This window comes from Hoplias malabaricus, chromosome 5 (assembly GCF_029633855.1).
Source record: "Hoplias malabaricus isolate fHopMal1 chromosome 5, fHopMal1.hap1, whole genome shotgun sequence".
NCBI classification, from domain to species: Eukaryota; Metazoa; Chordata; class Actinopteri; order Characiformes; family Erythrinidae; genus Hoplias; species Hoplias malabaricus.
The window spans coordinates 1461071-1488599 of record NC_089804.1 but is presented as its reverse complement, the minus strand read 5'-3'; the positions used below and the strand labels follow the sequence as shown (position 1 = coordinate 1488599).

Below are 27529 nucleotides of genomic sequence, written 5' to 3'. Positions count from 1 at the left end.
CATTTCACTTTCATATCATGCCCTAATAGCAAGCATTGTGATGGAAAAGCACAACAGAGTGGAACAACCCCTCGCTCCATGTCTACACCACAAGAATCAAGTTCTTGATTCTGCACGTGCACATACATGGCCTGATGACATGTGAGTAGAAGCTGTCCCTGAGTCTAGTTGTTCTGCACTTCACACTCCCATTGGGTTATGTCTGGTGGGTATCCAGGTATATAGAGTGCAGCAGATTCACTTATTTATTTCTATGGCAGCTCTCCCACAACCAAGTGTTACACAACACCCAATAATGAAAATAAATTCATAAATACCAGCACAATTCCAAAAAGAGGACTGTTATGAATAAGTTATGAATATTTAATGTCACAACAAAAAACACCATAGAGTAATATGTACAGGATTTACTGGGTTGAGTTTGTGTAGAATCTGTAACACCCAATGCTCCTCCCAATATGCTGGAGAGGACATGATGTCATTGGGAGGGTAAAAGAACCAGTGCCACAGTCATGTTCAAGTTCCACCGAATTTCCAAAAAAGAACTTTAAAACACAAATGTCATTAACGTACAGAGCCATTTATTGAGTGTTTGTATGTACAAAGCCTGCACCCTCTTTTCATCACTTTGCGTGTGAGAATAAATCAGCTTTATAGACCTCAGAACCTGTAAAACCAAGAACAGGAGAAAGCAATCATACATTAATTCAGTCATCACATCACATATAAAGACAAAAGAACATAGTAACTCACTGTAGTTTCTCCATTTTACAGCGGATCCTTCTGTAAATCAGAGAGCAGCTTCTTTCCAATCTCTCCTGGATTATTACAATCCAGTTGCAATTTTTTCAGGTAAGAGGAGCTGGAATTTAGAGCTGAAGCCAGAGCAGCAAAACCTTCTTCTGTAATACTGCAACCGGACAGTCTGCAGAGAGAAAAACAAATATAATCACACTTACAGATTATTAATTAACACACATAACAATCACACAAACATGTTTTTTGGGGCCAATAAAGTATCTATAAAAACGTATGCACACCTAAACACATACATACTGTTCACCCAGCAGGGGATCCACCCTAGGTCAGTTGATTTGTGGTGTGGATGCTCACTGGGGGAACGATACAGGATAGTTGAGTGTAGGACTCAGGTGTAGAGAAGCTAGATCTCTCTAGATCTTTGTACTCCTCCTTTAAAATTTTAAGTTTGTTTACCACTTAAAAACTTATCATGCACTTGCTAAATCATCCACTCTACCTTCAAAGTTGAGAGAGGAAAGAGATTAAAATTCTTCCTTATTTTTAAACATAAAGAGACGAGAGTTAAAGTCAGAATAATTTGAAGAGAACGAGGGAACACAATCACAATCAAATATACACACACAAAAAAATATCCACTTTAACACAATAACAATGAGTGATAGTGATAATCTTACCTCAGTGTTTCCAGTTTACAATGTGTATTCTTCAGTCCAACACAGAGCAGCTCAACTCCTGAACCCTTCAGCAGTTTATTGAAACTCAAATCCAGTTCTTTCAGTCTTGAAGAATTAGAGCTCAGAGCTGATGCCAGAGAGGCACAGCATTTCTCTGTGAGATTACAGCTACGCAACCTAAAATAGAAATGATCACACACACATACATACACATTTGAAATTTTGTTTCGTGAACTACTTGATTACAATTCATGAACCCATGATTGGATTCTGTGATTCGAACTTCATTCAGAATTATTCATTCATTAATATTCATTATCTATAACCGCTTATCCAGTTGAGGGTCACGGTGGGTCCAGAGCCTACCTGGAATCATTGTGTGCAAGACGGGACTACACCCTGGAGGGGGCGCCAGTCCTTCACAGGGCAACACAGAGACACATACACACCTACAGACACTTTTGAGTCGCCAATCCACCTACCAACGTGTGTTTTTGGACTGTGGGAGGAAACCGGAGCACCCGGAGGAAACCCACGTGGACACGGGGAGAACACACCAACTCCTCACAGACAGTCACTCGGAGTGGGAATCGAACCCACAACCTCCAGGTCCATGGAGCTGTGTGACTGCGACACTACCTGCTGTGCCACCGTGCCGCCCCTCAGAATTATTATATAAAATATTTTAATAATATTATATATTTAACTGGCTGACACAAGCATGGAAACAATTTTACTTCTATACTTTACACTATTCCAAAACCTGAACTAAACCCATAATGAGCCTCTCTGAGCAGATTAGTGCTATATGTCTGTATTAGTGCTACACACTGCTGATAATGATGTGTCTAATACAGGTCACTAAATGGCCTCTGGAAAGGCCTCCATTATTTTATTAAATATATTTGTGAGAAAAATTTCATATGAGCTCTGTACATACTTTCACTGTAATTATGTTGTAGTGGTGGCTGATAGTGTGTGTTTGGTGAGGGGGCGCGTTTGATCTGAAGAGTGTTTTTTAATATTTGTGCTGGTCAAAATGATTGTCAGGGTCCTGCGGGCTGTAGGCTTCTCCAATCATTGTTTGGGTCACTGCAGCTTTGTCTTTTTCAGTGGCCAGTAACATCACTTCTGTAACTGAGGTCATTTGAAAATGCACCATAATGGTACTAGTATGGAACAATTTTAATATAATAATTTGATAATATCATTGAATCATAAACTGTCAGTTTGCTCAATGTTATTTTCTGGTAGAGTGTGATATATAAACAGTTACAAACTAAAATTACAGGCATCCACTAATATCCACCCAATCATAAAGTGATGATCTTACTTCAGTATCTCTAGTCTACATTGTGGACTCTTCAGACCAGTACAGAGCTGCTCCACTCCTGAATCCTTCACTGAATTATTTCGGCTCAGATTCAGTTCTCTCAGCCTTGAGGCATTAGAGCTGAGAGCTGAGGCCAGAACTGCACAGCTTTTATCTGAGAGATTACAGTCCCATAATCTGGAAGGAAATAATTATATTTAATTAGAAATATTAACATTAAACACACAAACACACACAGTGAAAAATGGAGTGAAGAGTCCAGAGATCCAAAGGTTAAAGCCATTTCCAGTGTATTTAGAAATGTTGAACTTAACTATGTGTGTGAATTACAGCAAGTCAATTAAACACATGGATCAGTTATTTGATTGTTATTTAAAGTTTATTATATTTTGCATTTCTCACATATTTTAAGTATTTCAGAAATGTTTAATTCAAGAAATATAATTCCATAAGTCTAAAATCCCTGCACATTAATAGACAAAGACGTGATATATATACTATACACATTCTAATATTATAAACATATTCTTCATGTGTTTGGGTATTTATTTTGTGATGTTGCATGTGATCTGTCAAAAAGGAGCCCTGCCAGTGGAAAAGCAGCATTAGAAATCCTGATTTGTGTAATACTGCCACCTACCACACACACATCTGATTTGTCCACTCTTTCACAATAATGATGTAGTGGATGTTTATGGTGGGTATGGGCAGTTAATCTACAGTAAATTTCAGATTCTAACTAAGCATCTATAAAATGAATTGTTAAACCATTAATTTAAACACAGTAATAAGACAACAGTCTTACTCCAGTTTCTCCAGCTTACAGTGTGGACTTTTCAGACCAACACAGAGCTGCACCACTCCTGAATCCTGCAGTTTATTGCGACTCAGATCCAGTTCTCTCAGGCTTGAGGTGTTTGAGCTGAGAGCTGAAGCCAGAGCAGCACAGCTTTCCTCTGTGAGGTTACAAACACACAACCTGGAATAGAAAAGTCCTTAATGATGACTTTGTTTTCTCTCAGAAAAATATTTAAAAATGTCTTCACATTGCAACCCTAACACTTGAGGTATAATGAAAATCAATAACACACTTTCAAAATACATCAACACACAGGCACACTCACTTAATGCAGCAAGACATGAGAATACTGAGAATACTGAGACTGAGAATACTCACTCTGCTTTTTTGGATTCCTTGACCACTGGCAGCAGCTTCAGGAAACATTCCTCTGATCGATCAAATTTACTTAGATCAAACACTTCCAGATCATCTTCTGAGTTCAACAAAACAAACACAAGAGCTGACCACTGGGCAGAAGAGAGATTGAGTCCTCTGAGACTACCATGAAAAGTACTACGTTCTCTTTCCAGGTATTTCTGAACTTCCTGCACTAGGGAGCGATCACCCAGTTCATTCAGACAGTGGAACAGATTGATGGACGTCTCTGGAGAGGGGTTCTCCTTGATCTTCTCCTTGATGTACTGCACTGTCTCCTCTGTGCTGTGAGATCTGATTCCTGTCTGAGTCAGTATTCCTCGTAAGGGAGTCTGATTGGACTCCAGTGAGAGACCCAGAAGGAACCGGAGGAAAAGGTCCAGGTGTCCATTCTCACTCTGTAAGGCCTTGTCCACTGCACACTTCAGGAACTCTGACATAGTGGATGCTCTGAAGATCCCAGAAAGATCAGTGGAACTCTGTTCTGGTTCATCTCTACTGATGAAAGAGAGGAATGCAAATAAAGCAGCCAGATACTCCTGGACACTCAGGTGGACAAAGCTGAATACCTTGCTCAGGTGCAGCCCAAACTCCTCTCTGAAGATCTGGGTACAGACTCCTGAGTACACTGACACTTCTCTGACATCAATGCCACACTCTCTCAGGTCGTCCTCGTAGAAGATCAGATTGCCTTTCTCCAGCTGTTGGAAAGCCAGTTTTCCCAGAGCCAGGACACTCTCTCTAGTTTTCTGAAGATCAACCTCCTGTTTTCCCTGGTACTTTTGTTCCTTGTGTTTGATCTGAAAGATCATGAAGAGTGTGAACATTTGAGTCAGAGTCTTGGGGGTCTCTCTACCCTCTGCTCCACCCAAAACTCCTTCTAGAACCGTGGCTGAGATCCAGCAGAAGACTGGGATGTGGCACATGATGTAGAGGCTTCTGGAGGACTTGATGTGGGAGATGATTTGATTGGCTAGGCTCTGGTCACTGATCCTCTTCCTGAAGTACTCCTCTTTCTGAGGGTCACTGAACCCTTGTACCTCTGTTACCTGGTCAACACACTCAGGAGGGATCTGATTGGCTGCTGCTGGTCGAGAGGTGATCCAGAGGAGAGCAGAGGGAAGCAGATTCCCCTTGATGAGGTTTGTCAGCAGAACATCCACTGAGGCTGACTCAGTTACATCCCACAATCCCTCATTCTTCTGGAAGTCCAGAGGAATTCGACACTCGTCCAGACCGTCAAAGATGAACAGCACTTTGGAAGAGTCACAGTCTATTGGTTTTAATTCTTTTATTTTGGGGAAAAACTTATGAAGAAGTTCCAACAGAGTGAAATTTTTCTTTGACAAGTTCAGCTGTCTGAAAGGAAGTGGAAATATGAAGAGGATGTCCTGGTTTTCTTTTCCTTCGGCCCAGTCCAGAATGAACTTCTGCACAGAGACTGTTTTTCCAATTCCAGCCACTCCTTTAGTCAGCACAGTTCTGATGGCTTTATCTTTAAAGAGCTGGCTGCATTTGATGGGTGTCTCCTGTGCTGCTGGTCTCCTGGAAAGTGTCTCAATCTGTCTGACCTCATGTTCCTTATTGACCTCTCCACTCCCTCCTTCTGTGATGTACAGATTTGTGTAGATCTCGTTCAGAAGAGCTGATCTTCCTTGCTTTGAGAGTCCTTCATTTATTTTCTTATATTTCTTTATCAGCTCCTGTTTATATATTTCCATTGATTCTGACAAAGAGCAAGATAATTATTTTTAATGTTTTGGTACAAAAGAACAAACAATTTCATATCTGCAGGAGGGGTAACACACAAGAATTTGCAATGGAATAGAAGTTCCTGCAATTAATTCAGATAGATCAGTTAACTTTTGACGTGTTAGAAATCACAGCTGTAACATAGTGATTCAACAGTTAGCCACCCCTCAGAGAGCAAAGGGAGGAACCCAAGTGCAGAGCTAAACAGAGTTAGATTGAGGAACTCAAGAGAAGATAAATAAAGGGGTACAAGACCTTAAGGGCCAAACAATGGATTAGTTATGATTTATTTATTTTTATTTTATTTGTTTAAAATCTTGAGATTGGAAAAAAAGTGTGAACTTAAATATTTGTTTTTTTAAAGAGATAAAGTGAGAGTTTTGGTCACAGCAAGAGAAAGGGAACCGAAGAGTAAACACTCAAACAACCTTTACCAAAATTACCAGCCAGAACCCTGAAACACCAGGACTGAGCACAAAACTGTGCATGACCTTGGCTTTTAAAGGGTAGACACAGGTGTTTTAAATTGCCCCTGAATACTGTGTGGCAGCTCTGTGTCTCCCTCTAGTGGCCCTGGGCTGTTCCCTTACACACAGCTGAGAAAATATTATTTGTAAGTGCTTTCTTTGCATGTATAGCCGACTTACTCTCAGGTTTTCCCTCTTGATAATCTTTAGTATCAGTTCAGTAGAAAATGTACCCGAAGGACACAGTAAGTAATAAATAAGTAGTTAATAGCCAGTGTTATCTATAAACAAATTGTACCTGGTCTGATTTTTGGGGCACTGGGAGTGGGTCCATCCTGAGGTGTGCTGGAAGTGGGAACTCCTTCCACTGGAGACAAACCTGGAACAAACAGTTCACAGTTTGTATGAACAAATATACTTACTGGAGAACAATAAAGGACTATGGATTACTCTGAACGCCATTGTGTTGACACACGGTCATGAACCTGTGGGTTACTTCATTTATTAACACCTGTATAATTCATATTTCACATGTAAATGAGCTTTTCCTCCTTTTGTGTTTTATTTACATTCAAAACAAAGCCTGTTCAACCTCAAGCCACATTACTGCAGCATTCGCTCAGACCCAACACTTACTGATGAGTCCAGAAACATTATTTATGTTTATAAGTATGTTTATATATGTGTTATTGACATCATTTCAATCTATAGCAAGAAATCTGTTGTTCTACTTGAATTTTTAAAACAAAATAAACAAAGATGGCCTCTCCATTGTTGTTATAATGTGGATAGACAGAAGACGGCAAGGCAAATATCAAAGAGCCTCTATTTGTACCTTTGGCATTACTTCAAAAATGAGCTTTTTTACCAAATTCATTTCCACCTTAAAGGATCGCTAGGTAAGAATGTTTTTTTTGGCTCCTGGGCTCCCCCTAGAGATGCTGGGTGTAATTCACATTTGTAGTTGTAGTGGAGGAAGGCCCAGGTATGCTGAACCTTTTTTTTAAGACTCTAGATCTAGATCAAAAAATCCCCCGGAGGAAACCCACGCAGACACGGGGAGAACATGGAAACTCCACCCAGATGGGACTTGAACCCAAGATCCCAGTGCTGGGAGGCGAACGTGCTAACCACCACGCCACCGTGCCGCTAATGTGCATATCCAAAGCACAAAGACCAATTCCTTTCTCAATTTAAAAGAATGTTAATTAATCTCTAATAACTAGAATAGTTGTTGTAATTGCATCAGTATACTCAATATGTAATATTCAAGTATATACGAGGTATTAATTCAAAGATATAACTCCGTCACCGAGTCTCAATTTATTTTGTGTTTGTTGTTTTTGTAGCCCAATCAAAGCTTAATTTTATGACTGATCAAAGCAGGTGAAACTTATTTTTGGCCAGAATAAGATACCAACTCTGAGACTGGTGAATATTTAGTATTTGAACTATGTCACATCCTGGCACTTTCTTGTTTGTTTTCCCTTTCTATGTGGCTCTCTCTTTGTTGTTTTCCTTTCCTTCCCATGGCTTCGTTTATGTTTCATTCTCCGCCTTTGTCCCGCCTATGTTCCGCCTTCTTTTCCCCTCGTTATCCGTGTCAGGTGTGTCTAGTTTGTTCTGTTATTTAAGCCCTCTTCCCTCACTTCCTGGTATCGGTCATTTTGTTTTCGTTGCTTTGTTTGTTTGTTTGTTTTCGTTGCTTTGTTTGTTTGTTTGTTTTCGTTGCTTTGTGTGTTTGTGTTAGGTTTTGTTGTCTTGCTCGTTTCACTTGCTCGTCTCTCTTGCCCCATTTCGTGATTACTCTCTAGTTTCTTGTTCATGTGTTGTTTTGTGCTATCTCCTAGGTTTCTAAGTAGTGTTATTTCATGTTTATCAAGTTCGTGTTTTGTTATCTCTCTTCATTAAACTGTCTGTGTTATAGCGAGTGTGTCCGCCCTCCGTAATTCCACTCCTCACGTCCCTCGCGTGACAGAATGACCGATCAAAATAAGGACACAGCTAGCACGGACTACCCGTTTAGGAGAAGTGTGATTCGCCGGACTCCGTTTCTCACAGGCCCCAGAGATCCCGTAGAGGAGGCTTTAAGAGCGGCCTCTGAAGGGAGTCAACGGCTCCAGAACATTCCCGGTGCGGTTCCTTTCCCCCGAACAGAGGACTCGAGTCGTGAATCAAGGGATTTCTCCAGCGGGAATCGACGGATCCGGAGGAGAAAGCGGGCTGGAGTCTCCCCTTCGCTGTAGGATTATCCCCTCAGGTCCGGGGAAATTCTTGGGTGGGGGTTATGGGTAGGGGCTGTTAGCCTCCTACCTCAGGACAACGGAGGTGAGGCTAACAGGGGCGCACCTCTGGGGGAATCCCTCAAGAGTGCGCCCATCAGACCCCCTAAACCCGATAAGTCCACAACTCGTGCTCGGCGAGCAGCACGAGCACCTGCCTCGCTGGACGTTTCAACTCCTGTTCCCGTAAGAGCGGCCTCCGGCCGCTCCTGTTCCTGGAAGAGCGGCACCTCCGGCCGCGCCTCTCTTCGTGCCCGCGGCACCTCCGGCCGCGCCTGTCTCCTTGAGCGCAACGCCTACGGCCGCGCCTTTCTCCTTGAGCGCAACGCCTACGGCCGCGTCTGTCTCCCTGAGCGCGGTGCCTACGGCCGCGCCTGTCTTCCTCAGCGCGGCGCCTCCGGACGCGCCTGTCTCCATGGACAACGTCGCAGATTTCTCTGTTTCCATGGACGTCGTCGCTAGGCCCCCAGTTCCTAAGCACCGCTCTGCGCTCACTCCTGACCTCCAGGAGAAGCTTACAGGCCTCATGGCACGCCTGGAACTCTCCTTGAAGGAGCGACGTCCATGGAGACAGGGGAACCTGCAGCGACGTCCATGGAGACAGGGGAACCTGCAGCGACGTCCACGGAGACAGGGGAACCTGCAGTGACGTCCACGGAGACAGGGGAACCTGCAGTGACGTCCACGGAGACAGAGGAACCTGCGGCGACGTCCACGGAGGCAGGCGGAACTGCGACGATGTCCACGGAGGCAGGCGGAACTGCGACGATGTCCACGGAGGCAGGCGGAACTGCGACGAAGGATGTGCGACGACGTTCACGGAGGCAGAGGAATCTCGCCTCAGTGGATGACGTCGCAGATTCCTCTGCCTCCGTGAACGTCGTCGCACATCCTTCTGTTTCCGTGGACGACGTCGCAGCTTCTTCTGTTTCCGTGGACGACGTCGCAGCTTCTTCTGTTTCCGTGGACGACGTCGCAGCTTCTTCTGCCTCCGTGAACGTCATCGCACATCCTTCTGCCTCCGTGAACGTCGTCGCAGATCCTTCTGCCTCCGTGGACGACGTCGCAGATCCTTCTGCCTCCGTGGACGTCGTCGCAGTTCCGCCTGCCTCCGTGGACATCGTCGCAGTTCCGCCTGCCTCCGTGGACATCGTCGCAGTTCCGCCTGCCTCCGTGGACGTCGCCGCAGGTTCCTCTGTCTCCGTGGACGTCACTGCAGGTTCCCCTGTCTCCGTGGACGTCACTGCAGGTTCCCCTGTCTCCGTGGACGTCGCTGCAGGTTCCCCTGTCTCCATGGACGTCGCTGCAGGTTCCCCTGTCTCCATGGACGTCGCGGCAGGTTCTCCTGTCTCCGTAGACGTCGCTGCAGGTTCTCCTGTCTCTATGGACGTCGCTGCAGGTTCTCCTGTCTCTATGGACGTCGCTGCAGGTTCTCCTGTCTCTATGGACGTCGCTGCAGGTTCTCCTGTCTCCGTGGACGTCGCCGCAGGACCTCCGGTCTCCGTGGACGTCGCCGCAGGGCCTCCTGTCTCCATGAGTACGGTTCCCTCAGCCACTCCTACTCCTGTGACTTTGGCTTCGGCCGCTTTTGAGCCTGAGACTTTGGCTACGGCCGTTTCTGCCCCTGAGACTGTGGCTACGGCCCTTTCTGCCTCCGAGACTATGGGTACGGCCGCTCCCGGTCATAACGTTAGGACGGCCCAAAGGACTTCGGGGTCTTTTTTTGTTTGTTTTCTTTGTTTGTTTGTTTGTTTTCGTTGCTTTGTTTGTTTGTTTGTTTTTGTTGCTTTGTGTGTTTGTGTTAGGTTTTGTTGTCTTGCTCGTTTCACTTGCTCTTCTCTCTTGCCCCATTTCGTGATTACTCTCTAGTTTCTTGTTCATCTGTTGTTGTTGTTTTGTGCTCTCTCCTAGGTTTCTAAGTAGTGTTATTTCATGTTTATCAAGTTCGTGTTTTGTTATCTCTCTTCATTAAACTGTCTGTGTTATAGCAAGTGTGTCCGCCCTCCGTAATTCCACTCTTCACGTCCCTCGCGTGACAAAATATATATGCAGACTTCAAGACGTCGCTTCTGAAAATTAGAAAAAAAACAGAGGGCGCTTCTTTCGATGCCCCCTTTCAGGGATTCCCAACTAGGACAGCGAGCCAGAGGAAATTCTTCAACTGATGTCACAATGCTCTGAGGGCACCTGAAGTGGCCTGCCCCATAAGTGACAACTCCTGAGCGAACCCAGCCTCAGCAGCTCCCATGGGGAGAACTGGAAGAGCCAGGCTTGGACTCTCTGCTGTCACCGCAACGGAACCGCTGTACCCATCGGTTGGTCGATCTGCGTCATGTAAGCTCAAAAAAATATAATTTTCAGAAGCTGATGTCTACTTAAGTCTCTTCATAAATTTACAAATTAAATGGGTAGGGGTGTAACACTGTGCAGTTTGTTTTTCTGACGGTGTAGATCCAGAAGCTCAGTTGAACATATGGTTATTAATAAAAACTAATTATATATATATATAATGTATGTATATGTATTTCTTAAACTACTTACCTTTGTGAGCATATATGGTCGTGTTTACAGTAACTGGGCCCTGAATATTGTTTCCACTGAGAAAAGGAGCACAGATATTCCCCCCTGATTCAGCGACCATTGTAGTCTGGAGAGGACCAGGCTGATGTGAACTGTCCATCTTCAGTCTGAAATGTCATTGATCATCAGATCAGAAAGAAAAGTTCAGCGGTTTAATGTTAAGTAATGAATGAATATCAACACTGATCTCTCACCTCTGGTATGTCTCTGTGCGCTGGTCTCCAGAGGAACTCATTCTGGAGCTCGGGTCTGTTACAGATTACAGCTGGAGTCCTGCAGACTCTCACCTGCAGAGAAACAATGATGTACACAGGTTTACTGTCCTCCAAAACCCCCAGGTTATCACACTGTTCACCTCCAGAGAAGAAAGTTCCTCATCCTATGCTCAGGAAGTCAGTTCTGTTCATTAAGACTATAATAATAACCCACTGTACTCTTCTTTATTCAGTACAGACTCCTATCAGTAAAAAGACAGTTCTGTTCATTAAGACTATAATAATAACCCCACTGTACTCTTCTTTATTCAGTACAGTCTCCAATAAGTAAAAATACAGTTCTGTTCATTAAGACTGTAATAATAACCCCACTGTACTCTTCTTTATTCAGTACAGTCTCCAATAAGTAAAAATACAGTTCTGTTCATTAAGACTGTAATAATAACCCCACTGTACTCTTCTTTATTCAGTACAGTCTCCAATAAGTAAAAATACAGTTCTGTTCATTAAGACTATAATAATAACCCCACTGTACTCTTCTTTATTCAGTACAGACTCCTATCAGTCAGAAATACAGTTCTGTTCATTAAGACTGTAATAATAACCCCACTGTACTCTTCTTTATTCAGTACAGTCTCCAATAAGTAAAAATACAGTTCTGTTCATTAAGACTGTAATAATAACCCCACTGTACTCTTCTTTATTCAGTACAGTCTCCAATAAGTAAAAATACAGTTCTGTTCATTAAGACTATAATAATAACCCCACTGTACTCTTCTTTATTCAGTACAGACTCCTATCAGTCAGAAAGACTGTTCTGTTCATTAAGACTATAATAATAACCCCACTGTACTCTTCTTAATTCAGTACAGACTCCTATCAGTCAGAAAGACTGTTCTGTTCATTAAGACTATAATAATAACCCCACTGTACTCTTCTTTATTCAGTACAGTCTCCAATAAGTAAAAATACAGTTCTGTTCATTAAGACTGTAATAATAACCCCACTGTACTCTTCTTTATTCAGTACAGTCTCCTATCAGTCAGAAAGACAGTTCTGTTCATTAAGACTATAATAATAACCCCACTGTACTCTTCTTTATTCAGTACAGTCTCCAATAAGTAAAAATACAGTTCTGTTCATTAAGACTGTAATAATAACCCCACTGTACTCTTCTTTATTCAGTACAGTCTCCAATAAGTAAAAATACAGTTCTGTTCATTAAGACTGTAATAATAACCCCACTGTACTCTTCTTTATTCAGTACAGACTCCTATCAGTCAGAAAGACAGTTCCTGTTCATTAAGACAATAATAATAACCCCATTGTACTCTTCTTTATTCAGTACAGACTCCTATCAGTCAGAAAGTCCAGTTCAGATTCACTCACTCTCCGTGTTTCTCTCCTCAATCTGCTCCTCAGTCCTCTCTTCATGAAACACACTTTCAGTTTCACTTTCACTCATACTTGTGTGAACTGGTTTAGTTTCCTGAGGAGGAAGTGCACAAATAAGCATAATGCTAAACAGGAGGTGGAGACTCCACAGTCAGATTCAGTGTCATATTTCACTCTTCCCAGAGCTGAACGTCCTCCTCCAGCTGAACTGAACACAGCTCTAATCGTGCTTGAAGAAATTAAGCAGATAATTAACTGGGCTCTGTTCCACTGCTGCGCTCCAAGTCTCCTTGATCAGACAGGGTTAATGAACACACTGCTAAGTCCATGTACAATGTTCACAACTGCTGGAAAGTACTCAGGAGCACTCTGTGGTTCTTGGGTTACATACTGTAGCCCATCTGTTGCTCTGCATACCTTGCTTGCTTCATTACATGGTCAGAGGCTGTAAAACCCCAGCAGCACTGCTGTGTCTGATTCACTCTAAATGTTTAGCATTTATGTTTAATATTGGAAATATAGACAAGGCGGGTGGCACGGTGGCGCAGCAGGTAGTGTCGCAGTCACACAGCTCCAGGAACCTGGAGGTTGTGGGTCGATTCCCGCTTCAGGTGACTGTCTGTGAGGAGTTGGTGTGTTCTCCCTGTGTCTGTGTGGGTTTCCTCCCACAGTCCAAAAACACACGTTGGTAGGTGGATTGGCGACTCAAAAGTGTCCATAGGTGTGAGTGTGTGAGTGAATGTGTGTGTGTGTCTGTGTTGCCCCGTGAAAGACTGGCGCCCCCTCCAGGGTGTATTCCCGCCTTGCGCCCAATGATTCCAGGTAGGCTCTGGACCCACCGCGACCCTAAATTGGATAAGCGGTTACAGATAATGAATGAATGAATGAAAATATAGACAAGGCATAAAAATATAATAAATTGTTATGCTGAGCTCCACTAGTACTGTAGGAGCAGTTGTGTGATCAATGGGGTTTCACAAGAATCAATGGGGTTTCACATGCCTCTCCCAGAATGGGTGCAATCTGAAAGCTTGTGTGCGCAGGGCAAAGTTCTGGATATGGGAGCATGCCAAGGGAGATGGCTGCATGGCAACAGCAGCATCTATCTGAAGAGCTGGTTTTTGCTATGGAATGTCAGGAGGTCTGCCCTCTACTGGAGGAGAGCAAAACTACAGCACAAGCACAATCACAGGTTGGTTTACTTTTTCCACTGGGTTTTCAGGAAGATAAAATAATGACACTGTTTATGAGATCAGGGCACAGGGAGCTCACAAATATTTAAGAGAAATAAATTCTCTACAGCATTGAACATATCTCTAGCCATATACAGCTACAAAAACAACTAGATCTTCCAGGACTGTGTGGATTACTAGCGCATGTTATAATTCAGGGTTTGTTTCCTACAGGGAGAGACTTGACTACATCTGGACAGAGGTACCTCAGGTTTTATGCCATGTCAGTCAAACATATGTTGTGATCTAATGGGTAAGAGAGGTCAGGTCGATATTAATTTATTAAAAGTAACCATAAAAATGGTTGTGGTGGTGTTTATACATGTTTAAAAATGTTTTTTTATTCTTGTTATATTTTACGGTATATGTGTAAAATGTTATTTTGCTGTTTCTCTGATTGTGTGTTTATTGTTTAATAAAGATTTATATTTTAGAAATGTGTTTTTATTGTATGGATATTATTTTCACAAACATGTGAAACACCCAAAACTTTTCTGAACCTTTCTGAGAAATATTTAAATTCCTGAAACTTGAATTTAACATATTCAACCTTCATTTTCAGGAACATCACAGCCTTCAATGTGGAGAGCTCTATTTATTATTTTATAGTGATGAGATGTTAATGAGACTTCTGAAATGTTAATAAAATATTTGTGAGACAATTCTGAGACATTAGTGAGATTTTCGGGGGATATTTGAGAGATTTTTATGTTAGATGTTTTTAAGATGCTTATGAAATAAAGGAGAGTGCTTTCAGACAATGAATGAATGAATGAGATAAAGGAGAGATTTTATTATTGTTTTGAGATGGTACTAAGGGGTGAGATAGTTGTTACATGTTTGTGAGATGATTGTGAAACGATAGTAAATTTTACTGAGAGCTGCTGGGAGAGTGGTGTGTAGCTGAAGGATATCTCTGAGTTTGAAAGATCGAGGCACAGCTGTTATCACTAAATCAGTTAAGAATTTAGAAGAAAATGTTTTTGAATCCAATAAACTTAATAAATCAGTCATTTTTATTCAGCATTTTTTTTTATTTCTCTTTATAGCAGAAACAGTAAGATCAAAAGCAAAAAGCTGTGAGTTGGACTTTTCATAATTCACAAATCAGACAGAGAGAGAGAATGGTGCAGAGGTTAAGACCTGAGTTTAGGACACAGTTCAGGCAGTGGCGGATTCTGGTCTTTCAAGGAGGGGAAGCTCAATTTCGGCCTACATCATAAAATGTGTCGGTTTATTTATACGTAATTTCTACCCTCCGTTCCTTTTTAAGAAAATGATCTGTGACCCTGTCGTACCAACAAGGCGTCTTTTTCCAGGGACTTGACTAGTGTCCTCTCAATGGCCAGCAGAGCTAGGCTGCTTAAACGGCCTTGGCCCATGTGAAGTGTGTCCGCATGTGAGTGCTTTGTGACGGTGGAGGGGCTCAGCAGCACCCGCTGGACAGACACTGAGATAGAAGTCAGAAAGAGTGATAGAAGTCAGTCTCCAAACACAAGCAGCTACAAAAAACCCACCAGAAATAGAAGCTCGATTTGTCACTAGTCGTTTTTAACAAAGAAAATGCCGCTAAGAGGATTAAGACAGTCTCCGGTTCAACTCAGAACAGAATGAATATGTAATGCTCCCATGGATCTCTACACCAAAGGATCGCTGATTCGTTCATCTTGCTGTCAATCAAAAAGGGATGCAGCCTCAGACAGATCATCCAATCATCATGCAGAAGCTGAGCGTCTGGGCCAGCCGAGGCCAGCCCACTGCCCCATAGACCCCCAGAGACGCTGAGCGTCCGATGGGCGGGACAAAGCCCAGCATTTATCCAATGGCTCATCTCGTTTCGCCGCCCTTCGCTGCTTCGCTACTGAACAGTGGATGCTCAGCGTCCTCACTGTTTAAAGCACTGTGAATCTGCGCGAATGATTGGGAGGAAAGCAACATCTTTACCAGTGATAAGAAGCTGATTCTGAACAAAAGTTGAGCACGTTGTAGTGCATATTTATTCAATGACATGTACACACAACAGTATATATTTGATCACATATTTTTTTAACATTCCCTTGCAGTCTTAGAGCAATCGCCACTGAGTCCAGGTTCTTATGGAAAAGTGTTTAAAAAGCAGATATGATTCTTCAGTAGATGAAAGTAAAAATCCATATACAATCCATATTCATTTCAGACATATATATTTCATACATACATATAAGATCAATATTAAACTTACATATTTTCCAACACATACCCTACACAATATGAGAATTTACATACGTTACATAAAGGATGCACCTTAGAAAACTAACCTGGATGTAGCATGTGTGCCTTGGCCACACTGTACATGAGAGTCACTCTAAAAAAACCCAGAGCTTACACAAAAGTTAATAAAATAATATAAAGTTGCCAAGGCATTTATGATCAGACCCCCACCCCTTCCCAAAGATGCCCAGTTGGTTGAAGCAGCAAATTTGGTAACACTTTATAAACCAGCCCACATCTTAACGAGTACTTACCCAGAACGCATTTTATGTTGTATTTTCCCACAATTTAAAGTTTATTTACCCGGTACTTACAGTTTCCCATAAGTTTATTACATGCATCAGTGCGTCTTATGTTTTAATGTGTACTCCCCTGGCACTTACAGTGCAATTCCTCGCTTTTTTATGGTGTACATTCCTGCATTTTAAGGGAAACTTACCTCATAGTGTACTTTTACGGGTTCTTTCTGGTACTTAAATATTAGGGAATATAAGTGTAATTTCCGATATTTTACCATGTAATTTCTCTGAATTTATGGTGTACATTCTATGTGTATGACAGTCATTGTTTTATGTTTTTATTCAGTGGCCAAGCTTCACTCACATTCCAGGGACTTATTATTTTTCTAATAATTATATGTTGCATTTCACTTAGCGGACTAGATAATGCAGTTCACCACAGTGAATAAATAAATAAATAAAAAAGCTTATTAGAAAAAGTTGTTCAAAGGGGCGGAGTTTCAATAGCCTTTCCATGTGGCAAGTAGGCTGTTTCATGTTGAGAGAAGGCATGGTGCAGCTCCTTAATTTTAGGCCTGAAAATGTATTATATTATTATATAATTGTTGACATAAATCACCTTAACCCACTTATTTCCAACATCTAGGTATATATTGAGTATGTTTTGTGTAATTAAATTGCTGTTTATATATGTTTTAAATAGGTTTACTCTTACTCACAATTGAGTCCAAGGTGAGTTAAGATGTTATTTAAGGTGGAATGTAAATTAATAAGTGACATTACAGGTATTAACTGTTCGTAGAACATTGTTTTATGTTTTTTGTTAAATATAATTATCTTAAATTGGTGCTTGTTGACATTGTTTAACCATCTTTTGTGCACTATGTGTAGACAAGGAAAATAAATGCTCCACATTACTATGATGTGTGGGTGTCCTCAATCCAATGGCAGAGCAAATCTTAAACAGCACAGGAGCTCGCTCCCTGTTGTTTTTGTGTATTTACAGACTAAACTGGGATAACAGTCGTCCACTACATAATCCAACCCTCTCCCCATTGTTTCACTATAGTTATGGTGTAAGAAGCAGAGAACCATGGGGAACTACATAATCCAGCCACTCCCCATTGTTTCCCTGTATTCATGGTGTAAGAAAGAGAGAACAACACTTACTTTGGGTTTCTTTATAATTATTGAATACAAACGTGTATAAACCTTTGCATGTCTTATTATTGTGTTATGAATTTATATATATTTGTCTTTGGATGACAAGCCTTCCATAGCTGTGCATTGAGAGGTAACTTCTTTCTACTCATCCTGTCATAAGATGTTGTAGAACTGAACCTACAGACCTGGGAGGACATTTCAAAATTATGGAGCCAATGCGCATCATATTATTCATAACCACACAATGAAGTACAAGACAATTAGAAATATAATAAGTCCATGGAATGTGAATGAAGCTCACCTGCTGAATAAAAGCAAAAATAAAGTGCATAATTGTTAAAGTACAGTAGGAACAGGTAAGTATTTTATACTGATTCATATAAATCTTATATATAAATCTGTTGTTATGGGAAGGTACACTGTAAGAACCAGTTAAATCCCCCTTTAAAACGCTGAGAAGATGCAGTAAGTGTCAGGGACGTACGTGTAAAAACGCGGGCTGGTAAGTATTTTAGATGTACGCTGTAAATACACTTTAAAATGCAAGAAGATTCATCACGTGCCAGGGACGTACTCATAAAAATATGTATTTTAAATGCACTGAATTGTAAGATAGTTATGGGAAGGCACACTGTAAATACACTTGAAAACACGGGAACATATACTGTAAAATGTGTGAAGATACGCAGTAAATGCCAGGAAAGTACACATTAAGACACAGGCTGTATTATAAAGCTTTACCGCAATGTTTTATTGAAAAGTCCTTGGCGACTTTTACCACTGACCTCTTTGGGCACATCAGAGGCTATTAGCTGACACTGAATGAAATTTAAGCATTTACAGTCTTTATTTTTTAATCATTCTGACACATTAGAATCATCAGTGGCATAACTAGTATCTTATGGGCTACTGTGCAAAGAAAATGTTGGCCGTGCCCAAAGAAATATTACTTTTAATTAATAAATAAAGCCTGATAAATAGTTTTGCATAGGAAAATATTCTTTTCTCGGGTGGCTTAGATTGTTTCATAGTAGTGTTTATATTATGATGTTATAAAACATTTGAAATATAAGGTGATATCAAATAGCCTAATCACCTGTGATGCCTCAATGATGTGAAATTTAAAGACTCCGGTGGCTTTTAAATGATTTGAGAAATGCATGAAATATAATATTGTGCAAACAATATATTTCTTAATTTAAAAACAAATACATCAATAAATACATTTGTGGTTTGCTACATTACCACACTGAAATAATTGGTATTGTCTCTCACCCCGCTGCTTTGAGTATTACTGGTTAATCTGGCTGTCTTTCTGGTAACTCAGCCATTAGGTTTTAAAGGTTCCTCTGTTACATGTTTCTCTCACTGCTGTTATTGCTCGGTCTAAAAGTTTATTGCCTGTCAGAGTATGTATATGTTAAACAATGTTTAACATATACATATATGTACTACATAATACATGATATATAATACTGCATGTTTCTATATAAGTTGTAATGTTAAATATTGCTTTAAATACTTGCAAGGTCAGACATGAATTTTTCATGGTCAAAACACATCCTGGGTAAAATTGTTTTAAGTTCAAGAGGTGAATTTTGTATAGATCATATATGACTTAGATATATGATCTAAATTATTGTAACATTTTATAAGGAACAACAAGCTACAAAAATGTTTGATATTAAATTATAAGGTTTACCCAAAAGTTTATAGTTTTCTTATGAATCCCTTATATGTCATGTGTTTTTTTTTGTATGAATGTGGTCATAACCATACACTAAATAACTCTGACTTATAATGAACATATATAAAATGACTTATTCTGTTTTTAATCTGATTTCAGCAAGATAAAAATTTGTTGCCTTATATGAAACATACAGCTTTTTATGGGGTAGCAATGCCAGGAACAATATGATCACTGGAATGATCACTTCCAAGAAAAAGCAGACAGGAAGTGATGTTTTGGTAAGAACAGGCACCAATATGATATCAACTTGTCTTGTTCTCAGATAGGCATAATAAGCATGTTTGTACTGAGACTTCATCCTCTAGTCATCAGCCACAGTGTGAGAGCAGATCAGCTTTATAGACTATCATATAACCTGTAAAATGAGAAAAAAATTTGAGTAAATTACACTCATTATATCATAAAAATGACAGTCAATAACTCACTCTAGTTTCTCCAGTTTAAAGAATGGATCCTCCTTTATATCAGAGAGCTTCTTTCCCAACTCTCCTGGATTATTGGAGACCAGGTTCAGTTCTCTCAGGTGAGAGGGGTTTGATTCTAGAGCTGAGGCCAAAGCAGCAAAGCCTTCACCTGTAATACTGCAGCCAGAGAGACTAGGGAGAGAAAGAGAGAAAATCTTCATACTTGCAAATTAACACAAATGACACACTCACAAGAATGTAAAAATAAACAAAAATGCATACAAATACCCATCAACACAGTTGAATAGACACAAATATGCATGTGAGAAAATGCACACAATGATCATATGATGATCTTACAGCAGTTTCTCCAGTTTACAGTGTGGATTCTTCAGTCCAACACAGAGTAGCTTCACTCCGGAATCCTTCAGCTGTTTATTGCCACTCAGATCCAGTTCTCTGAGACTTGAGGAAATAGAGCTGAGAGCTGAGGCCAAATATGTACAGCTTTTCTCTGTGAGATTACAGTCACACAGCCTGGAAAATAAATTACAATACATCAGAACAATGATATTTTATACACACACCCACACACACAACAACAACAAACAAAAACAAATACACCAACATTCACAATGTGTGTTTATGTGTTTATGTTAAACAGGATAAATCACATTTTACATTACACTGGATTACTTGTCAGGTCAGTTTTAAACTCATACAATATAAATGAATATTAAAAATAATAACAAATATAACATCAAATGAAGTTCTACTTGATGATAGGAAAATATACATTGAAAAATAATTAAACAGAACTTTGTTTCCACAACTCTATTTCAAACAGAGACAATTTTTTAACATGGCGTTGACATCTAATGCATATGTGACATAAAAATCTGGGTTTATGTTCAACCATAATTTATTTCTGAACTGTAGCTGAAACAATTCTTTTAGGAGATACATGACACTGGGTGTTAATTTGTTTGAAAAGCTTTCTGCTTCACTAAAGATGAATTTGTCTTAATCAGGATTAAATTCCAGGGTCTCCTTTATGTAACAATATGATCATATATTTACCATAAACTGTTGCTGTTATTGTTTGGTAGTGTGTAATTTACAGACTGTTACATGCTGAGGCATCTATAAAACAGATCATTAAACCACTAATAACCACAGTGTTAAAGTGCAGGACTTACATTAGTGTCTCCAGTTTACAGTGTGGATTCTCCAATGTAGCACAAAGCAGTTTCACTCCTGAATCCTGCAGTTCATTGTGACTCAGATCCAGTTCTCTCAGACAAGAGGAGTTAGAGCTGAGAGGTGAGGCCAGAGCTGCACAGCTTCTCGCTGAAAGATTACAACCACGTAACCTAGAAAAGAAATTAAGATGCTTCTAAATACTGCCATCACATAAAGTACACAATATACAGTGCAGAGATACAAAGTCCTAAACCATATCTATTTTATTTTAATGATAAACATCACTTTGATGCGACTGCATTTGGGAAAGTTGTGTTTTTGTCTGTTGCTGTGATAAAGAACACTCCAGTTGTCAAAAAGAGATGAGGGGAATTCATTCACTGTCAAACGGTAATAATAAATCCCTGTTTAAATGACACATTTAGAGTGTAGGGAGGTTTTATACTAGGATATGAATATTTGATCAAAACACCATTATTTCAATTTATAAAACATTTCCATGAATTAAAATATTAAATATATTAAAACATAGGTAAGGAGGTTTACTCCAAAATTCTGGAATCATTCCTTTGAATTTCTCATTAAAATTCCTTTTCAAAAATAATGAATTTAAAAAGAGACTGCTCTACAACGTTTGTATATATACTTTATAATAAACATATTTTTGTGTTTGTATGTATGTGTATGTGTGTCTGTAAAGTGTGTATGTGTGTGCATGTTTCTCTGTATGTGTGTGTGATTGTGTGGCTGTTAGGAGATAGTGTTAATGCTACACAATGCTGAAGAGAACATGCCCACATTATTTAGATGACAGTCATTGGCTGGTCATTGGAAAGTCCTCCAGAATTTGTTGAAAGTATTTGTGAAAATGATTTCCAATAAGATCTGTCCACCCTGTCACATTAATGATACTGTAGTTGGGGATGATTGTGTGTGTTTGAGGAGGGGACGCTGTTTTAGCAGGAGACCTGTAGTTCTCATGTTATTTACTGTGTTTTTTCCAGATAAATGTCAATGTCCTGCAGACTTTAGATTAAATAAGTAAAACTCTGATTGGCTGCCTGCAGTTTTGCATCTCTCATGGATTACTATCATCACTTCTAATGGACCACATGGGGACTGCCGGAAATCAAATACTGAGCTGTAGAAAACAGTCCCTAACATAGGAGAGCAGCAGTGCTAAGTAGCTATCCCCATTATCATAACTGTGTAACATTATGGCAACAATAATGTAACAATATGATAATAAGTTGCATTTACCCATAAACCAAATATCAGTTGACTAGTTGTTATGATCAGTGTGATGTACAGAGTGTTACAGGCTAGGACTAAAGTGAAACAAAATGTATTCCAACTGAGGCATCTATAAATTAATCATTAAACTTACCCCAGTGTCTCCAGTTTACAGTGTAGATTCTCCAGTCCAGCACAAAGCAGCTCCACTCCTAAATCCTTCATCTGTCCATTCTCACCCAGATCCAGTTCTCTCAGACATGATGATTTAGAGCTGAGAGCTGAAGCCAGAGCTGCACAACTTTTCTCTGTCAGATTACTGCACCAATAACTGGAACAAAAAACTTATACATCAGATAACTGACATCACGCTACATAGACACACACACACACACACACACACACACACACACACACTCACATAGAGAGTATTATATACAGAAATCACAGTGTTAAACCTCACTTTGATAATAGCACATATGAGATATTCATATTGTTGCCCAATGTTATGATGAAGACATGAATGGAAAATATTTACAAATACATACAGACAGAGAGGGGGAAATGGGAGGATAGGACAGAGAAATGAACACTAGGAAAAAGTCTCCCATTATATTTTGCAGGTCACATTTTAAAAAAACCTCCTTAAAAAATTTAAAATTTCATGTTAAAAGATGTAAAAAATTAGACTTCAAACTGAAATAAATGACTACTTAAAATAACCCTTAAAACATTGAAAATACTACTAAGATATATTAAACAACACAAAAAATCAGCCATTTTATTTAGAGTTCTACCTTAAATAAATAATCATTTCATCAAACTGTCACATTAAAAAAATCACTTAAAAAGTCTCCCATTATATTTTGCAGGCCATCTTTAAAGAATTTCACATTATAAAATCATGTATTTAAGCTATCATTTAAAAAAAATGAAAACTTCCTAGATTAAGTCAGAAACACAGGAACTCAGTATCCTCATAGCTACTTAGAGACATGCACGGACTCTCTCTCTCTCTCTCTCTCTCTCTCTCTCTCTCACACACACACACACACACACACACACACACACACAAAGTGTAAGTTCGAAATTACTCACTTTGCTCTTCTTGACACTTTGACCACTGGCAGCAGCTTCAGGAGACATTCCTCTGATCTGTTATATTTATTCAGTTTAAACTCCTCCAGATCTTCTTCAGAGTTCAACAACACAAACACCAGAGCTGACCACTGAGCTGGAGAGAGTCTGAGTCCACTGAGACTATAATAATCTCCTCTGTTCAGGTATTTCTGTACTTCCTGCTCTAGAGAATGATCACCCAGTTCATTCAGACAGTGGAACAGATTGATGGACGTCTCTGGAGAGGAGTTCTCCCTGATCATCTCCTTGATATACTGCAATGTCTCCTCTGTGCTGTGAGATCTGATTCCTGTCTGAGTCAGTATTCCTTGTAAGGGAGTCTGATTGGACTCCAGTGAGAAACCCAGAAGGAACCGAAGGAAAAGGTCCAGGTGTCCATTCTTACTCTGTAAGGCCTTGTCCACTGCACACTTCAGGAACTTTGACATAGTGGATGCTCTGAAGATCCCAGAGAGATCAGTGGAGCTCTCTTCTGGTTCATCTCTGCTGATGAAGGAGAGGAATGCGTATAAAGCAGCCAGAAACTCCTGGACACTCAGGTGGACAAAGCTGAACACCTTCCCCAGGTGCAGCCCAAACTCCTCTCTGAAGATCTGAGTACAGACTCCTGAGTACACTGACACTTCTCTGACATCAATGCCACACTCACTTAGGTCATCCTCGTAGAAGATCAGATTGCCTTTCTCCAGCTGTTGGAAAGCCAGTTTTCCCAGAGCCAGGACACTCTCTCTAGTTTTCTGAAGATCAACCTCCTGGTTTCCCTGGTACTTTTGTTCCTTGTGTTTGATCTGAAAGATCAGGAAGTGTGTGAACATTTGAGTCAGAGTCTTGGGGGCCTCTCCACCCTCTGCTCCACCCAAAACTCCCTCTAGAACCGTGGCTGAGATCCAGCAGAAGACTGGGATGTGGCACATGATGTAGAGGCTTCTGGATGACTTGATGTGGGAGATGATGTGATTGGCCAGGCTCTGGTCACTGATCCTCTTCCTGAAGTACTCCTCTTTCTGAGGGTCACTGAACCCTCGTACCTCTGTTACCTGGGCAACACACTCAGGAGGGATCTGATTGGCTGCTGCTGGTCGAGAGGTGATCCAGAGGAGAGCAGAGGGAAGCAGATTCCCCTTGATGAGGTTTGTCAGCAGCACATCCACTGAGGCTGACTGTATTACATCCCACAATCTCTCATTGTTCTGGAAGTCCAGAGGAAGTCGACACTCATCCAGACCATCAAAGATGAACAAGACTTTGGAACAGTCACAATCTATTGATTTTAATTCTTTTATTTTGGGGAAAAACTGATGAAGAAGCTCCATCAGACTGAGTCTTTTCTCCTTCATCAGGTTCAGCTCTCTGAAAGGAAGTGGAAATATGAAGAGGACGTCCTGGTTTTCTTTTCCTTCGGCCCAGTCCAGAATGAACTTCTGCACAGAGACTGTTTTTCCAATTCCAGCCACTCCTTTAGTCAGCACAGTTCTGATGGCTTTATCTTTAAAGAGCTGGCTGCATTTGATGGGTTTCTCCTGTGCTGCTGGTCTCCTGGACACTGTCTCAATCTGTCTGACCTCATGTTCAATATTGACCTCTCCACTCCCTCCCTCTGTGATGTACAGATCTGTGTAGATCTTATGCAGAAGTGGTGATATTCCGTGCTGTGAGAGTCCTTCATTAATTCTCCTGGATTTCTCCATGAGTGTGGCCTTGAGGTGTTTCTGATGAACAAAGTCCAGCTCTGAACGACACAAAGAGAATGAGATGAAAGATGTTTCATTGTCTGATTATAATATTATTCAGCCCACTCTACATTAACTCCATATTTAACAACATGAGCTGATATCTCCCACATTAATGATTAGAGTGTCACTGTGAAGAACTCCTCAGTACGAAATGAGCTGGATTTATAAACAAGTCAGAACACAGACCTGATATAAGTTTCTGTTGTGCTGATAATTGCAGTGAATTTGAAATGAAAGGTAAAGACTGGTTTAGATAATCAGACTCTAAAATGTGAATACAGTGGTGTAAAAAGCTCTTACTTCTCTGTAGTGTGTCAACGTTCCTCGTGAGCTTCATAGTGATCTTCATCACTCCCTCTCCGACTCCTCCATCCTCCTCCTCCTCTCTCTCAGAGCATGCTGGGTAATCTGAACTCAACAGTTTTACACTCCTCTTCTTCTTTGGCAGAAAGACAAGTCTTTGCTCCAGATCCTGATCGGGAACCAACTGTACAAGAAAACCACAAAATCATGCTGTTTAAAGTAAATAATTTTACTGCAGCGTATGGTTTTAAAGGTTTTTACAAGTTAAACACACACACACACAACTATAGTACCTTAAAAATGGATTCCAGATGTGTAGTGTTGGTAATTTTTGATTCCTTGTGTTGGACACTGTTAATTGGAGAAAAATTGGAGAAACGTTAGATCAAAACACACTTCAATAAAGATTGTCATTGAGTTAATGAGGTGGCAATACTAGTATTTCAAAAATAACTGAATATACTCTAGATATGCATTTCCTGAATTAAATACTTGTGCAAGTATTTCTAGAAAAAAAAATGTTAAAGATTAGAATGATATTCAATGTAGATAAATACAGATGCATAGGTACAGTTGTAGACTGGTAAGTAGGCAGGGTTTGTAGAGGAATAGATGTTTAGGTAGGTAGGGCAAAAGACAGACAGATATTTAGACAGCTATAGTGAGAGTTTCTATTGAGACTGACAGAGAGATAGAGAAAAAGAGGTTTCATTTTAAGTCTATGAAGAAATCTGTAGCAATTAGAAAAATAAAGTCCACCATTCAATTTACAAGACTGTAATTTATCATAAATTTTTCATGTTTTCCCAGTGTTCCTCACTGCCAGTCCAGGAGAGCTACAGTACTGCACACTGTAGTGTTTCTGCCCCATATTCCCTGGTACATCTCGGAAAGCACTTCATAATGAACAGATCTATAGGGTGGAACTGGCACTGAGGAACAACGTTTCAATCCATCACACCATCCTTACCTCACAACAAATACTCTGTTGAGGTTCTGTGATCGATTCACTGACCAGTCGCTCTTCATAGACACACAGCTGGGTTCAGCAAAGCTGTCTCTCTCTCTGAAGTTCTGTGAAGAACTCATCGACCTGTCACTGTTTATGAACACACAGCTGGGTTCAGCAGAACTGTCTCGCTCTCTGGAGTTCTGTGGAGGACTCATCGACTGGTCACTCTTCATCGACACACAGCTGGGTTCAGCAGAGATGTCTCTCTCTCTGAAGTTCTGTGGAGGACTTATGGGCTGGTCACGCTTCATCGACACACAGTTGGGTTCAGGAGAACTGTCTCTCTCTCTGAAGTTCTGTGGAGGACTCATAGACTGGTCGCTCTTCATCGACACACAGCTGGGTTCAGCAGAGATGTCTCTCTCTCTGAAGTTCTGTGGAGGTCTCATCGACTGGTCGCTCTTCATTGACACACAGCTGGGTTCAGGAGAACTGTCTCTCTCTCTGAAGTTCTGTGGAGGACTTATGGACTGGTCACTCTTCATCGACACACAGCTGGGTTCAGCAGAGATGTCTCTCTCTCTGAAGTTCTGTGGAGGACTTATGGACTGGTCACTCTTCATCGACACACAGCTGGGTTCAGGAGAACTGTCTCTCTCTCTGAAGTTCTGTGGAGGACTCATAGACTGGTCGCTCTTCATCGACACACAGCTGGGTTCAGGAGAACTGTCTCTCTCTCTGAAGTTCTGTGGAGGACTTATGGACTGGTCACTCTTCATCGACACACAGCTGGGTTCAGCAGAGATGTCTCTCTCTCTGAAATTCTGTGGAGGACTTATGGACTGGTCACTCTTCATCGACACACAGCTGGGTTCAGCAGAGATGTCTCTCTCTCTGAAGTTCTGTGGAGGACTTATGGACTGGTCGCTCTTCATCGACACACAGCTGGGTTCAGGAGAACTGTCTCTCTCTCTGAAGTTCTGTGGAGGACTCATAGACTGGTCGCTCTTCATCGACACACAGCTGGGTTCAGGAGAACTGTCACCCTCTCTGAAGTTCTGTGGAGGACTCATCGACCTGTCACTGTCTATGAACACACAGCCGAGTTCAGCAGAACTGTCTCTCTCTCAGAAGTACAGTGGATGATTCGTTGACCATTCGCTCTTAATTGACATAGAGCTGGGTTCAGCATAACTGTCTCTCTCTCTGAAGTACAGCTGATGATCCACTGACCTGTCACTATTCTCTCT

General features: G+C 40.8%; 2 protein-coding genes across 2 annotated transcripts in view; both read right to left on the bottom strand.

Moving 5' to 3' along the window:
* Nucleotides 1-574: 574 nt before the first annotated feature.
* On the bottom strand, nucleotides 575-11345 carry LOC136696803 (NACHT, LRR and PYD domains-containing protein 12-like). The gene is made up of 9 exons (XM_066671487.1): nucleotides 11261-11345; nucleotides 11028-11173; nucleotides 6503-6583; nucleotides 3947-5711; nucleotides 3575-3748; nucleotides 2770-2946; nucleotides 1437-1613; nucleotides 754-925; nucleotides 575-667 (listed from the first exon to the last, which is right to left on the bottom strand). The coding sequence occupies exons 1-8, from the start codon at nucleotides 11299-11301 to the stop codon at nucleotides 769-771; spliced, it is 2718 nt and encodes a 905-aa protein (XP_066527584.1). The 5' UTR covers nucleotides 11302-11345; the 3' UTR covers nucleotides 575-667; nucleotides 754-768.
* Nucleotides 11346-15031: 3686 nt separating this feature from the next.
* The window catches only part of LOC136696374 (uncharacterized), a 53422-nt gene continuing 40924 nt past the window's right edge, over nucleotides 15032-27529 (bottom strand). Inside the window, exons 14-22 of the mRNA XM_066670734.1 lie at nucleotides 26298-27403; nucleotides 25621-25678; nucleotides 25325-25511; nucleotides 23250-25020; nucleotides 22306-22482; nucleotides 20915-21088; nucleotides 20076-20252; nucleotides 19737-19907; nucleotides 15032-19666 (exon numbers count right to left, since the gene is read on the bottom strand). Of these exons, the coding sequence (XP_066526831.1) occupies nucleotides 19648-19666; nucleotides 19737-19907; nucleotides 20076-20252; nucleotides 20915-21088; nucleotides 22306-22482; nucleotides 23250-25020; nucleotides 25325-25511; nucleotides 25621-25678; nucleotides 26298-27403 (3840 nt within the window). The 3' untranslated portion in view covers nucleotides 15032-19647. The remainder of the gene's footprint in view (nucleotides 19667-19736; nucleotides 19908-20075; nucleotides 20253-20914; nucleotides 21089-22305; nucleotides 22483-23249; nucleotides 25021-25324; nucleotides 25512-25620; nucleotides 25679-26297; nucleotides 27404-27529) is intronic.